The sequence below is a fragment of the Cyprinus carpio genome, chromosome B10 (assembly GCF_018340385.1).
Source record: "Cyprinus carpio isolate SPL01 chromosome B10, ASM1834038v1, whole genome shotgun sequence".
NCBI lineage: Eukaryota > Metazoa > Chordata > Actinopteri > Cypriniformes > Cyprinidae > Cyprinus > Cyprinus carpio.
Genome location: NC_056606.1, coordinates 14,248,039 through 14,262,572, shown reverse-complemented (window position 1 = coordinate 14,262,572; position 14,534 = coordinate 14,248,039). Strand labels below are relative to the sequence as shown.

General features: G+C 35.6%; 2 protein-coding genes across 29 annotated transcripts in view; one reads left to right on the top strand and one right to left on the bottom strand.

Annotated features, from left to right (window-relative positions):
* LOC109097877 (phosphatidylinositol-binding clathrin assembly protein-like) overlaps positions 1–243 on the bottom strand; it is a 37,151-nt gene extending 36,908 nt beyond the window's left edge. For 16 of the 28 annotated variants that reach the window (XM_042732684.1, XM_042732679.1, XM_042732686.1 and 13 more), the window contains exon 1: positions 76–237. The gene's annotated coding sequence lies outside the window, so the exon portion shown is untranslated. Of the gene's footprint in view, positions 1–75 lie in introns of all 28 variants that reach the window. The other 12 variants (XM_042732687.1, XM_042732689.1, XM_042732694.1 and 9 more) reach the window with 5 other exon arrangements.
* LOC109098177 (zona pellucida-like domain-containing protein 1) lies at positions 237–12,199 on the top strand. The gene is made up of 13 exons (XM_042732704.1): positions 237–375; positions 5,007–5,898; positions 6,265–6,435; positions 6,514–6,734; positions 7,093–7,274; positions 7,587–7,659; positions 8,188–8,285; positions 8,726–8,806; positions 8,899–9,063; positions 10,161–10,170; positions 10,296–10,392; positions 10,553–10,582; positions 10,912–12,199. Exons 3-13 carry the CDS (start codon positions 6,330–6,332, stop codon positions 11,085–11,087), a joined length of 1,239 nt encoding a protein of 412 aa, XP_042588638.1. The 5' UTR covers positions 237–375; positions 5,007–5,898; positions 6,265–6,329; the 3' UTR covers positions 11,088–12,199.
* Positions 12,200–14,534: the final 2,335 nt, after the last annotated feature.

The following is a 14,534-nucleotide window of genomic DNA, read 5'->3' as shown; positions in this document are numbered from 1 at the left end:
CGCATCCACCGCTTCAGAGTACAAATGAAGTTTGCTCTCTATGTATGCCGTCAGCTGATCGCGACATTTACGTACCAAACGTTTCCTCTTCTATTAACGGCAGCGTCCTCTCTTTCTCTGTCTCTCTCAACCCCTCTGTCACGCACTCTCCTCTCCCTCTCTACCTCTCTCTTAACTCCCCCTTTTCCTCCTCAGTGGCTCTCCTCTCTGATTTCACCTCCCCCTGCTGGGTTTAAAAGGCTCCTAGGAAAATGGCGGGTCTGTTTCCTCTTTTCAGAGGATCCTCCCAAGGTTTATATGGATGCTGAATGGTCGGTGTGAAACGACGCCATGTTGGCTCCAAATATTGGACTGGTGCCTCGCAGAACGTAGAATGTGAGTACTGCTGTTTGGCTCGTGAGCCAAAATGGCAGCTCTAGATTGGATAGTTTCTGTGTATTATTTACTAGTTCCGCTATTCAGACGGGGGACGGTGCATGTGACGGAATTTGTCCAACCAAATTCATGGTTTCACATGTGGTACTTTTTACAACATAATCTATTTAGATAAGTGTCACTGATTAAATGTGCATTTATGTCGTCGTTTACAAAATAATTAAGTATATAATTGTTATATACAATTATGTGGGTGTGTTTTATGTTAAAATAAGTAGAAAATGTGTGAGTGTTCCGTAAGGCAGACATTTCACAATAACACAAAATATAATTTTTAATTGGAAGGGGGACGGGCATTTTTTTTTTCTTCTTCTGTTTTTGTTTATCTTTATTACTTAAAAAACATTATTTCATCATTTAAATTATAATTATTATTATTATAGTGATAATTATCATTTGTTTAGAAATGAAAGGCTTATTATTATCTTCCAGTTGATCAGCTGATGAATTTGTGGGAAAGAAAATCAAAATAAAACATTTTACTTAGTGCAAGAATTATTTAATCTTTCATTACAAAATGCCTGGAAAGGGAGACATCTAGTGATAAAAATATGCAATTACAGCAAAGCATCAAAAAGCAGGTTGTGTCTCGCGTTTTGAGGCAATCCATAAATTGAGCTGCGTCTTTTGATGTAAATTGCAGTAGCTGATTACACTCGTGTTGACTGTATGCTGGTTGTGATGAGTGTAAGTGAAGCACACTTGATTTGTATATGCCAGCAGGAACTAGGATTCTGCAGTTATCTGCAGGTATATATAGATAGATAGATAGATAGATAGATAGATAGATAGATAGATAGATAGATAGATAGATAGATAGATAGATAGATAGATAGATAGATAGATAGATAGATAGATAACTATACTCAGCTCACTGGTGCAGTTAGATCTAACTCACGCTGAGGAGCGGAGAGGGTATCAGAGACTGAATGTCCAGGAAATCAGCCACTAATGCACAATGCCAGAGCACTGATCAGTTTCGGCACGAGGCTCATTTGTGTGAAATGGGCCGAGCAGATTGACTTAGGCCTGTATCAACAGTCGGCATCGCACAGGTGGCATCAGTGCGCTGGTTGCAGTCTCACCGGTAGGGGGCGATACACACATGCAGGTCTCTCTGTCCTTGTGCACAAACTTTCAAGAGCATCTTGACAACATCCATTTGAGAGACCGCAGGTGCATGTCAGCTTTTCCTATTTACAACAAATATTCTACCAGGATACTGAACAATATTTCAACAGGTTGCATTTATATTTTACATAACTGGTGTAATCTATAACTTTCAGGCTCCTTTAACACATAATCTTCACATACACAAAAACGTTTATTATTAAAAATACTTAATACAAATATAGTCATTATTATTATTAGAGTTTTTAATATTTTCTGCATTACAGTAATGACACGATTTTATTTCATAATTATTATTATTATGTTTTATATATATATATAAGTATAAAATTTGTATTTATATAAAATTTGTATTTACAAGTTTGTATTTTTACATAACTATTATAATTTCATGATTTATTATCATGATTTCATTCTTTTTTTATTTATAAATGAAATATACTAAATAATAATAATCATCATCATAAAAATGATGCTGACCATTGTTATTATTATTACAAAAATGTATTTTTGCATATTATTTCCTGCATTACAATCCAGACACACTGATGTTTTGTATGCAGTGGATCTCTGTCAAGGTTTGTGTCTGTGAGGAGAAAGCTGGTTATAGATATGGCTCATAATGAAAAGGTGTGTCCCTCAGGTCTGAATACCACATGGCTTGTGTTTCACACATAAACAATAAGGGATCCTGTGATTTCTGCCACCTGGGACCACAAACACAGCTTTTCTCTCTGCTTAGTCCTGCAGAGCTCTCTCATATCCACAATAGTTTCCTCAAACGCTGTCCAGCAGTGTTTCATCTCTAAAAACTCTTTCCTGGTTCAGAGTCTTTTTTTTTTTTTTTTTTACACAATAGTGCCACATTATAAACCCATATATATACACCATAGAAAACACTTGTTATAAAATTACAAATTAATCAGTCATTGATATAATAAACTAAACCAATTCACACTAACAGATTAAAACGTTTATTAATATTGCTTATTTATTCTGACTTTTAAAAAATGTATTCAAGCATTTTTAAGTTTCAAGAATCCTCTACCAATTATTAAAATCAATTTCACATATGTTATTCAAATATCTTATGTAAATATTTTATTGAAAACGTCTGAATTTCTAACGTGAGTATTTTAAGTAATAGATTTACTCAAAAACAACTAAAAAGGGTCACATAATGGGTCATTAAAAGGGTGTGAGGAGAAAAGTGATATAGATGTCAAATGCTCAACATGGATATGTTTTTTCTGTAAAGCATGTGCTACAGTATATGACCCCATTCACCAGTAGATATAACTGTTTTTGTGTTGGATGAGGGCTAACTTAGATGACAAGTGATGTTCCCTTTGCTGAAAGGAAAACAGGAGGTAACTAAGTTGGCTGCTGTGACAGACAATACAATCTACCGAGAAGAAAAAAGGCATTTTCATCTGCGCTGTACCCGACACAGGGCCAAACACCTGTCACTGACAGACTTTCCTACTCTATCCCTCTCTCTTTTCCACACTCCATCTCTCACAGCCACACAGCTGACTTGTTTCCATATTGGAAGTATAATAAAATATGGTGAAACTATTTCAGCTGTGTTATCTGTCCTTATGTTGCTATTGCAGACCCATCTGTATGATTTTTTTATTTTTTATCTGCTCATAATGTTTTGTAGAACTTGACTTTGAGACAGTCCCAACAAAGACTTTCTAATCTCCACTGAATTGCAACGTTAATATCCAATTAGTGGCCTAAAATCATTCCAGTTAGATTTCAAATCAAATCTACATCATAAGTAGTAAAAATCGACTGTGCCTCCAGTTAAAAACCCTTATGAATAAACATGACACAATTAAACAACAAAGCAAGCAGATTCTTTGAGAGAGACAGAAGCAATTAGCAAAACTTGTGGCTTTTACATGCCTTATGGCGCTTAAAAAAAAAGCCACCGAAAGTGTGTTCCCTAGTTTGAAATTCCACTTTGCTTTTCTCTCAGCAGGCTAGACGTATCCCGTCCGCCAGATAGCCATGATGACCAAACAGAGACAGATTGCTCATCGTTCCTAATTCCGTACAGGCCGCAGTGATTGATGCACTGGGCCTGACACCTGCTTGCCCGCCAGCTGATGGCATTTCACACGGCTAGAAGAAAAACAGTAATTACTTGTACCCTGTTAAAAAAAATAGACACGTTTTACCTGAAACTATAGACTGATTTGTGATAGAAGATATGCAGATATTATTTTGCTAAGAGAAGATGGTCAAATATTATTGATGGTTAAATTAAAGACCTTAAGAAAGGTTAGATATGCCATTGTCATCACTATTATTGTCGGTTTTATATTGCATTACTGAGCTTCTCACCATAACCTCCTAATGACCCACATTATTCATTGCGCTTTGAATAAAGTCATCAGATAAATAAAGAAACAAGAAAATGAAGCACGATCAAATGCCAGGCAAATAACAACAGATACAGCCTTTGTGTTGTGATAAGCTCTTCAAGTGTTCTTAGACACAAATCCTTCTGGTGACTTTGATTTTAGAAGTACAGATGTGAACAGAGACAGTTTTGTCATTCTATCTGGTGTTTAAATTGAGCACAAAACACATTTGTAACATTAAAACCTTCCTGTGATTGTTCTAAACCCATTATATGGAGTGAATAGCTAACTCTATTCACATTTATAAGCATTTATACAAAGTTTTAAAATGCCTAAATGGTCAAAGCACACAGGTTTCTAAATATAAAATCAAATACAATAAAACAAAATAAAGGCTTTTATTTTTGCATGTCTGAAAACTTCAAAAATGCTGCCTAAACCCATTATTTGGGTTTTTAATAGCTAACTAAAGAACATTTAAACAAAGTTTTAAAAGGCTTCAACTGTCCAAGGACACAGGTAAAATAAAATAAATAACAATTTTTTTTGCATGGCTCAAAACGTTTAAAAAAGTAAGTTAAAAAAAATTAATTGAATCCACAAATGTCAAAACAATGGCAAATTATTTTTCCATTTTCTCAAATGCTATTCTAGAGTGTACATGCAATAACACATGAGGAAATCCATCCAGTAATAGTTCTGCTTGCGCTGATATCTTGCCAAGGAGAATAAGATTGTGTCACACTGATAAACAGCACTATAGCCTGCCATATAGAGACATTCAAGTGTGAAAAAGGAAAGAATGACATTTGCTGGAAGCGCATAAATAGAGATGCTTATCGCAAGTACTGAACTGCCCCACTATAGACCAACAGCTCCATTTTACCCACAATCCCTTCCATCTGAAGAAAGTCCAAGATGCAAGACAAACTTCGTCAGACCAGCAGAGTTCTGGCTGAAGGGGCTCAGAGCCAAACCCAGCTGGATTTAGGATTTCAGCAGTTTGGGGTAGTATTGCATAGTTTTGAAAATCCTCATCCTTTGGATTTCTTGTATTTTGCACAGATTGACAAGTGACTTTTGGGTCATGTATTGCCGTTGGAGCTGGCCTGCAGCCCGGACGCTTTGAGCTTTGATTAATCAGGTAAGAACGGACAATGAAATGATTCAAATTTCCCCTTTCACCACACGGATGGACCGTCGAGACATTTCTAAGGAAATTAATCATGCAGATTAAAGGCATTTGAAAAATAATGATGTAAAAATTGCAGCTAATTTGATGAAATATTAGTCTGCTATGAATTCGGAGAGTTTGAAACAAGTATGTAGATAATGGAGATAATATGACATTAGAAATGGCGTTAATTCACAGCAGACTTATATAGATTCTCGTATACATTTGGTGATAATCACGAGGACAAGAGTGGCAGTCGGAAAGGGGGGTCACGGCCAGACAGTGGGGATACCATCATGGGAGTGGTGACTGAGCCAGGCCAAACAAAGTATCTAAAGCGTCCAGACAATCCTTGTCCTGATCCAGACCGTCCTGGCACACAGAAAGGCCAGCTCAGTCAGCGACGAGCCCAGTCCAGGAGCCGATGAAAAGATAATTCCCCCCTCGCAGACCACATGCAGCGTGGGGCCGCTTGTGAGCGCTGACAGAGCAAGATCAAGCAGAAAGGATATGAGTGGGAAACTTCAAAACCTGCTCATGTTTCTGGGCCCGTGAAAGGATTTGTATAACACATTCACTTTTGATGGACTTTCCCATGTTCCCCCAGACAGCTCTTTTGCTGTTGACGTGTACAAATAATGAATCTCTTATGCTTAATTTTTTTCCTTGAAGCAAGGCCGTGTTTCTAGTGGTTTTGCCGGGATGCTGGGTAATCCAGTCAGTCTCGCGTCGCAGCTGAGAACAGATGGAGTACCGCTGATTCTACAGCTGCCAGGGAAACGGGTGAGTCTTCCGAAACGGAGCGAGGGATGCTAGAGCAGACGGAGGGCAAAAGAGGACAAGGTCAGGGTGAAAGACGCAGAACTCTGTGTAAAAGCATCATACTTACAAATACCTACAGGAAGCGAACAGTTTGAGTTGATTTGTAGCTTTTTAAATACATAAATTGAGGTTGATTTGTTCACAGATTTGGCACTTCAGATCAATTCATGCTCATTATTGGTTTCAAATTTAACAGAAGCGCCAACAAAAGTATCGTGTTTCTCATTTTCTGTCTTTTCCTTCCAATTTAATAGCATAATTACAGAACAATACAGTGGAATTATCTTTTGAAGCGAGTCTAATCATGCATTTCTTCTCTCATTTCAGAACAAGAAGCATTTTCTGATGAATCCAAAGAAATTGCTCATACATTGTCTTCCTCAGGCGCTGAAATGGAACGTTTGTGTGTGATTCTTTTGCTTGTAAGTAAAACTTTCATAGTGGATGCGCAATTCAATGGGTTCAACTGTGATGCCAGCTTCCACAGCCGCTTCCCCGGTGAGTGAACGCTTGCTTTTTTGTGCAAGCATTTGATCAATGAACTGGAATTAATGATATTTGAATCTCTCTCAACAGCTGAGCGGGACATCAGTGTGTATTGTGGAGTGCAAACCATAACGCTGAAGATTAATTTTTGCCCGGTGCTTTTCTCTGGCTATACCGACACTGACCTGGCACTGAACGGGCGTCACGGCGATGCCCACTGCCGAGGGTTCATCAACAACAACACGTTCCCAACAGTCGTGCTGTTCAGCATCAGTCTCAGCACGCTGGAGGCCTGTGGAAACTCACTTGTGGTAAGACACCAGTTTTCACCATTTTTAAAGGCCTACATGGAGGGCACTGACCCATGACAGAATGTTTTATTCACATTAGCCCCTAAATGGCCCAGAACTTTAATTTCAGGTTCAGTCATTAGTAAGAAAAACACATTTGTTACAGTAAATGCTAAACTACAGCTTGTGTTTGGAGAGACAGTATCCTCTCTATGTCAATTTGTCTGTTATAAATGAAGAACATCTGTGGTAAGGTGGATTTAGCTTTGGTTGGGTGACAGCAGAGATCCGGCAGTGATAAAAGTGCTGAGGATTATGGAGGTGACGGTACATTAGTTTTAGGAAGAGCAATCACACCTAAGTGCCTTTTTGTCTGTAGGTCACCACAGCTCAGGGGCCCAACGCCTATGGGAACCTCTCCTTGGTCCAGATTGGGAATATAGCAGGATACATTGACACTCCGGATCCCCCGACGGTCATCAGCTACTTACCAGGACTGCTTTACAAGTTCAGCTGTAGTTACCCTCTGGAATACCTGGTCAACAACACACAGCTTGCTTCGTAAGTCGACTTTATCACTGTTACATAGCAAACTAATCCTGAATTATTCACAATATTTTGATGGAAGATAAAACAGTCCCAAATTGCATGTTGTAAAATGTTTAGCACTTATTGTTAAGCTTTAACGAGCTAAATTGTGAGGCATAATTAAATTAGTATGCACAACGAATATGCTGTAAAACCTAATGCACGGTTGATTACAAGGACATCAGATGGTAAATCAGGAAAAACTATTACACAAGTTTTCCTTTCAGACTTTAATTGGCCTGCAAAATATATTTATCATGTTTTAATAGCTTCTTTTGTTCGAAGGTCGGCTGCAGCGATATCAGTGAAGGACAGCAATGGCACTTTTGTGAGCACACTGAATTTACTTCTATACAACGTGAGTACATGTGGAATATCAGCATAGTTTCTAATTATGTATTTGTTTAGGTCTATATAAATAGATAACTTTGATTTTTATATATATATATATAATATATATATATATATATATATTGCATGTTTCCAGTAGAGGCTTTCAAAGTTTTGTATAATTTTTAAATAAATTATAAGAAGGAAAAAAAATTATTAATTTCTAAAAAGATTTATAATTATCTAGATTTATTTTCATTTGTTGTATAGAACTGCATAAATAGATATATAGAACTGTATATGTTTGCAGATTTTTTTTTTATATTTAATAATACAATGCAATATAAGAATATATTTAATTTAATATATATATATATATATATATATATATATATATATATATATATATATATATATATATATATATATATATATATATATAAAATAAATGATCACATTTTACTACAATTTATATTTTAGTAAAATATAGACTATATGCTAGTAGATTTTTGAGCAAGTGTGTGTGGAATCCTAACCTTTGGTGTTTAATGTTTAAGACTCGACATACGTCCATCATCTTGCCATCCCAGTGTCTGGACTTACTCTGAAGACGCGAGTGTTTGCCGCTGTAAAAGCCACTAACCTAGACAGGAGGTAAACTGCAATTACACAAGCATATCTTGGGAAAATATCTTGCACGGAGGCCCAAATGCAAAACATACTGCAGATATGACACTGAAACGGTCTAATTGGTGAGTTAAGCATGAAATCTGATGGAGGTCAAATGTCTATGGTCTTTGGACTGTGTCACTGCTATGTTAAAGGACTTCTCTAAATGACCTCCTCTCTTATATCTGATAAATCCAGAACTGGTTTAGCCCATTAAAGGAAGAATGCTGAGTGACTCAATGCTGGCCTTGTTTAGGGCCAGCGATAGGCGCCACTTAAGTGGATGGGAATGATTATTATGGGTCCTGAGTAGAGATAAGACACATGACTTCTATATGAAACAACAGTGGTTTACTCATATAGGGCCATTTCATATCCAGTCTTCCTTGTTTTAGTGACTGATTCACGCATGTCACTCCCCACAGGTGGAATGTTCTGATGGACTACTGTTACACGACTCCCTCTGGGAATCCTAATGATGAGCTCCGATACGACCTTTTCTTTGGGTAATTCCATGTTTTCTGGATGTGCTTGCACATATGTGTGTGTCTAACTAGAACTGAGGCTGAATGCTAGGTGTGTCTTGTCTCTGGTCCAGCAGATGTGATAAGGACCCGCAGACAACAGTGTTTGAGAATGGGAAGAGCCAGATGGGCCGCTTTTCCTTCGAGGTGTTCCGCTTTGTCAAGCACAAGAACCAGAAAATGTCCACTGTCTTTCTGCACTGTGTGACCAAGCTGTGTCGCTCCGACGACTGCCCCCTGCTATCCAAAAATCGTATTTTTTGATAACACTTTAATAAAATACAAAATTAATAATAAATTATAAATGCATTATATACTTTCAAATACAATCTTAACATAAATAAAAATAACCAAACTTAAAATTATTGTATCTTTTCATAAATAATTGTAACCTAAGTTAAAATGCCTAAGCTGTTTGTTTGTTTTATGTTTTAATGCATTATATTTTCTAAAGTTGTAACAATTATATAGGTAAGTATTATAATGTATTTTAACTGTGGTTACAATTCATCATGAGATTATACAAGGCATTATTAGGTGCATTACAAGGCACAATTAATGGAGTAATACTACTAATTTGTATAGTGCATTATATATAAAGGCTTTAAGTAGTGTTACCTATTTTTACATTGCGACAATATATATTGTTTTAATTATTCAGTTATTATTATTGCACTATATTATTATTATTATTATTACTACAACTGCTACTTCTGCTGCTGCTACTACTACTAGGAAAGATTATTTCTTTAAAAAAAATAAAATAAAATGTGCATAAATTTGGGGTCAGCAATTTTATATATTTATTTTTTTAAAGAAGCATCTTCTGCTTACCATTTATTTGATCAAAAATGCAGTAAAACAGTAATATTGTAAAGTATTAATACAATTTAAAGTAACTATTTTCTATTTAAAAAATATTTTAAAAAGCTAATTTGTTCATGTGATAGCAAAGTAGAATTTTCTTCAGTGTCACATGATCCTTCAGGAATTATTCTAATATGATGATTTGGTGCTCAAAAAATATTTATTATTATTATCAATGTTGAAAACAGTTGTACTGCTCAGTATTTTTGAAGAAATCGTGATACACATTTTTATTTCTAAAATCTTTGAAACTATCTATGGTATATTTGAGTTTCATTTAGAAAAAAAAGAAACAAAACTTAACAGCAATAAAAAAAAAAATTTAAAAAAAATCCAGTAATGCAAAACAATTATGTGAAAAAATATTAAACTGTAAATGTGTCATGGTAGTATTGGTTTTACTGCCTTTAGTTTATGCTGAGGATATAATAAGAGTCACTATCCCATCAATAATAGGAATTAAAAACAGTCTAGTGAAAGTAATAAGAATTTACAAGGAAAACATATTTAGTTCTGAAACTTTTAGTTCTAGTTGTAATAATATGCTTCGTTTTCTGTTATTAAAAGCAAATAAACTTTATTACTGGAACTGTGTTTATGACAGATCTGTGGTAAGAGGAAGAAAAGGAACGTGTCAGAAAGAACTGCCATGGCCTCTGACAATGCGGTCATGACTGCCGGGCCCATCATCACCCGAAGTGGTACGATATGAACTGTAATGTAGTGTTTATGCAGCTCGTCTTGGTAGCGCATGATTTCACTAACGCTAATTTTCATATTGAGCCTGTTATGTGACATGATTTAGCACTTTAAGGCAATAAGTGTGCTCATCTTACTAAAACAATTTTCATCTGTCCACAGATGAAACTCCCACCAATAATTCCCAGATAGGTAAGCCTTGCTTTGTTTTCCATTTTAGACCTTTTAAAAGGAAGCTAAATCTTTCTTTCTCAGAACTGTAGCGTTTCTGATGGAGGAAAAAAGCATGCTTTACTTCCTCCCAGAAAATATAGGCTTAAAACCATGACCAAAATAATGATGATTCGGAGGGTTTCTGACAGAGAGAAGTTAATAGATAGTAAAAGCAGGTGGTGTTATCAAGAAATAAACAAGAGGACTGAAAGAAAAAGCATGTGATAGAGTTTGAATGGTGGGTTATATATTATAAGAAGTCTTCATAACACTCTGTGTATGTATGTGTGTGTGTGTGTGTTTTTCAGCACAGTTAAACAGCCCTCCATTCAAAATGAATTCAGTGACAAGCGCCTTGATTTCTGCCATCGCGATCCTCGCCGTTATGAGCATGTGTTTCTTCTTCCTGTCTCTGTCACTGCTGAGAGGAAAATATACACCACCAACACCTCTGTCAGGAACCCACAACCCAGCATTCAGCTAAACGCACACACACGGCTGTTCGGTCAGCTAAACAATACAGCAATACCTGTGTGTGGAGCTCTTCGGTTACACACAGTCATACAGTACAGGGAAATAATATCATAATATCACTCTACACAGCCTTTAGCTATACACCGATGCCTATTTTTGGTCACAAAGCATGAATACTTCATTCTTATCCCTGTAAATTTACATAACACACAATCCTAAACCATAAGAGGCTGAACTCTGATTAGAAATTATTCTCACACACATAATATAATCAGGAATAACAACATTAAACGATGCTCTTAGTAATTTTTCCTCATTAAAATGTTTTACAGATGAAAATTTTTAATTTTGACTAAATCATGTACACTCACGTGAGATTCTTAGTCATACTGGTAGACCAAACAAATTTGGGGGCTGCCATGTTGAGATCACATGACCAGCAGAATAATACTGACTTAATGGACAATTTCACTAATGAAATTAGTTAGTCATGGCTGATAATGCATTTCTAAAACTGAAAACATCTGAATTTGCATAATTCTGCATTCACACCAATAGGTGTCAGTATAAGTCCAAGAAGACTCACCCAACATAAACAAAAATTTACAAATGCACTTCTAGGACCGAAAAAATGGTCTATGCATGTACATGAAGGCAGATGCTTCTGGCTACGATAGACTGTTCAACGCAAATGCGTTTTCTCATCATTGCCTCAAGTGGCGCTATATCTAAATCTACTGTTATGGCGGAGCAACAGTTTAACCAAAATCTTGATATAAGTCACTCTTGATAACAACTTAGCTTAACACATCGGTTTAAAGGCAAAATGTCTGCATTCATGTACTTGCATAAAGCATATTTCTGGCTGTAAAGGGATAGTTTTCATTTTCACATCGTTCCTTACTTATTTTAATTGATTTAAAACAGAGATATTTTTTAAAAATGTTTCTAGTGTTTTTAATTAGGGGTGTAAAGGAACACAGATGTCACCGTTCAGTACATACCTTGGTTCAGGGGTCACGGTTCGATACGATTTTGTTACAACAAGAAAAAAACTAAAAATCTACTATGCTAGTTTTCTTTTCATTTATTTTGAACACACAGTAGTACAAATGAAACAATTTTTCCACCTAGATGTGAAAATACTAAATATTATATTAAATTATAATGTTATATATATAAAATCTGCAGTCCATATATACATACAAGGAATAAATACTTGAAATATATATATTTTTAGTTAACAGATAAACAAGGGGAAAAAAACAGTGTGACACGTAACGTAGCCTTTACGCTGAGTTTCAGTTCATTTTTGTGACATGCTTAATTTGTTCACAGAAAGGAAACTCAAATGGCAGAAAGCGACATCTTTCGATCCTATTTGTTTTCTTTATTTTACAAAAGCACAATGATTTTCATTGTGAGTGTACACAAATAAAAGTAGACCTTTTACACTGATGCATTAATAATAAGACAATAAATGACGGAGTGTTTTAAGTTGATTCTGCTGGTATAAGGAACAGTTAAAGTAATTGCGCCGGCACAAACAGACACAAAAAATATCAGTTCCAGCATTGCTAACTTGACAGCGCATTTGGTACTTTATCAAAATAAAATACAGCGAACCAAACATCAGCGCGCCCACCTCTGTGTCACAGTTAGAATGCGACTGAAGTACAAAGCCTATAATTTACATAATAAATAATAGTTTTGCATTCAGATACATCGTTAATATGGAAATATTATGGAATATTTGGATGTGTGCCGAATGAGAGCGGCACGATACACGAGCACAAAGCTCCATTTTGCAAACAGTTGAGTGCACAAGCCTTTAAAGTACACTCCTTTGTCAGTGAGAGACGCGTTCAGAATCAGCACCCCTATTTTTTATCCATAAAGTAATTTGCTGTTGTTTTGGACCCCACTGTATGGGCAAACAACAGTTGAAATATATTTCAAATTATCTTCTTGTATTTTCAGCTAAGTAAAGAAAGTCATACAGGATTGAAATCTACAGAAGCTTAATTTTTAGAACTATCCCACCATTTATTTCATACTTTTAGACATGACTGTTACACCACTACACGACAGCACCACAATTTGTTTCTGTCAAACCCGAAACACTAAAATGATACATTGAAAGTGATCGTAGTTACACAGTTTAACACAAACATGAATAAATATTTTGTTTTTACAAACCTTATTTAATTGCACTTGTAAATGAACTGATCAACAGAGCAGCGAACTGTTTTTTTACTTGTATTTAATTTGAAATGTCAGTTGATCCAGATCTGTTGGTGCAGTGTAACTTAAAGTTAATACCTCAACCCCTTGCTTCATTATTGCAGGGTTTAAGATCAGTTACATGAAGAACATAAGCAAAGGTATCTAATAGACCTGTCTAACACATATTTCTAGTTCAGTGAGAATATTAGAGGCTATAGGACGGAAAGTGAGCAGTCTATTCATCACAACAGCACAAAGGATCATGGGACACCAGTGATTCCGAGTACATTACTTTCTCCAATAATTAGTTTGAGTTACAAGAGATGAGAAAGAGACCATGGGGAATGAATTTAATTAAGTCGAACAGCAACCTAGATCACTATGCTATGTGATTGAGGTGGATGAGAAGACTATTTAAGATATTTTTAGTTTTAATTAATTGTATTTGTTTTTACTCATTAGTATTCATATGCCTCAGTGATACCCACTGAACAGTAGTAAGTCTTAGCTCTTAGTTTATGTTAGCACAAACTCTAATATTTAGTATTAGCTTTTCTCTTTTATTTTTATTAAAGATATTTCAATGGAGTTTATTTCCGAGATAATTTAATTAAATTTAACAGCCCATGTTATTATCCCCCAAACACGCATTTGTATTACTTTGTAGATTTTTCTTTCCTCTTTTTACACAATAAAGTAAATTCAGATGTGTGTCTGAATATTTTGTTTGCAGATTTTCCTGTAGTAATTACAAAACACACGGGGGTCACAATCCATTACTCAGTTCTATTATATTCAATGCTGTCTTGTTGAAAAAAGCAGGCTTTTAAAGCTTTTCACAATGATAGTAATCACCATGACGCCAGCTAAACAAAGAGCATGTATTCATATCAGACCTTTGAAGATGTCCAGGCTTATTATCTGTGACATCAGTGACAAATATTAATGGGATTGTGACAGAATAAATGAGTGGCTCAATTTAATCTGAAGAATTCTGGGTACAGAAGGGCAGGTCTTCTCTAGATATGAAAAACAAACAATCCATCAGACGATAATTCCTCGCCTGAGCTGAGTTCTAAAGGCAAAGACATCAGAACACTCAGAAAAAAAAAAGTAATTATATATATATTAAAGCATAATGATATTTCCTTCTGAAGACATTACTGGTCCATTTTACCGTCAATGTGCTTTATGTAAGAGTGTTATAGTATTGGTTTCAAAGCTGCATGGT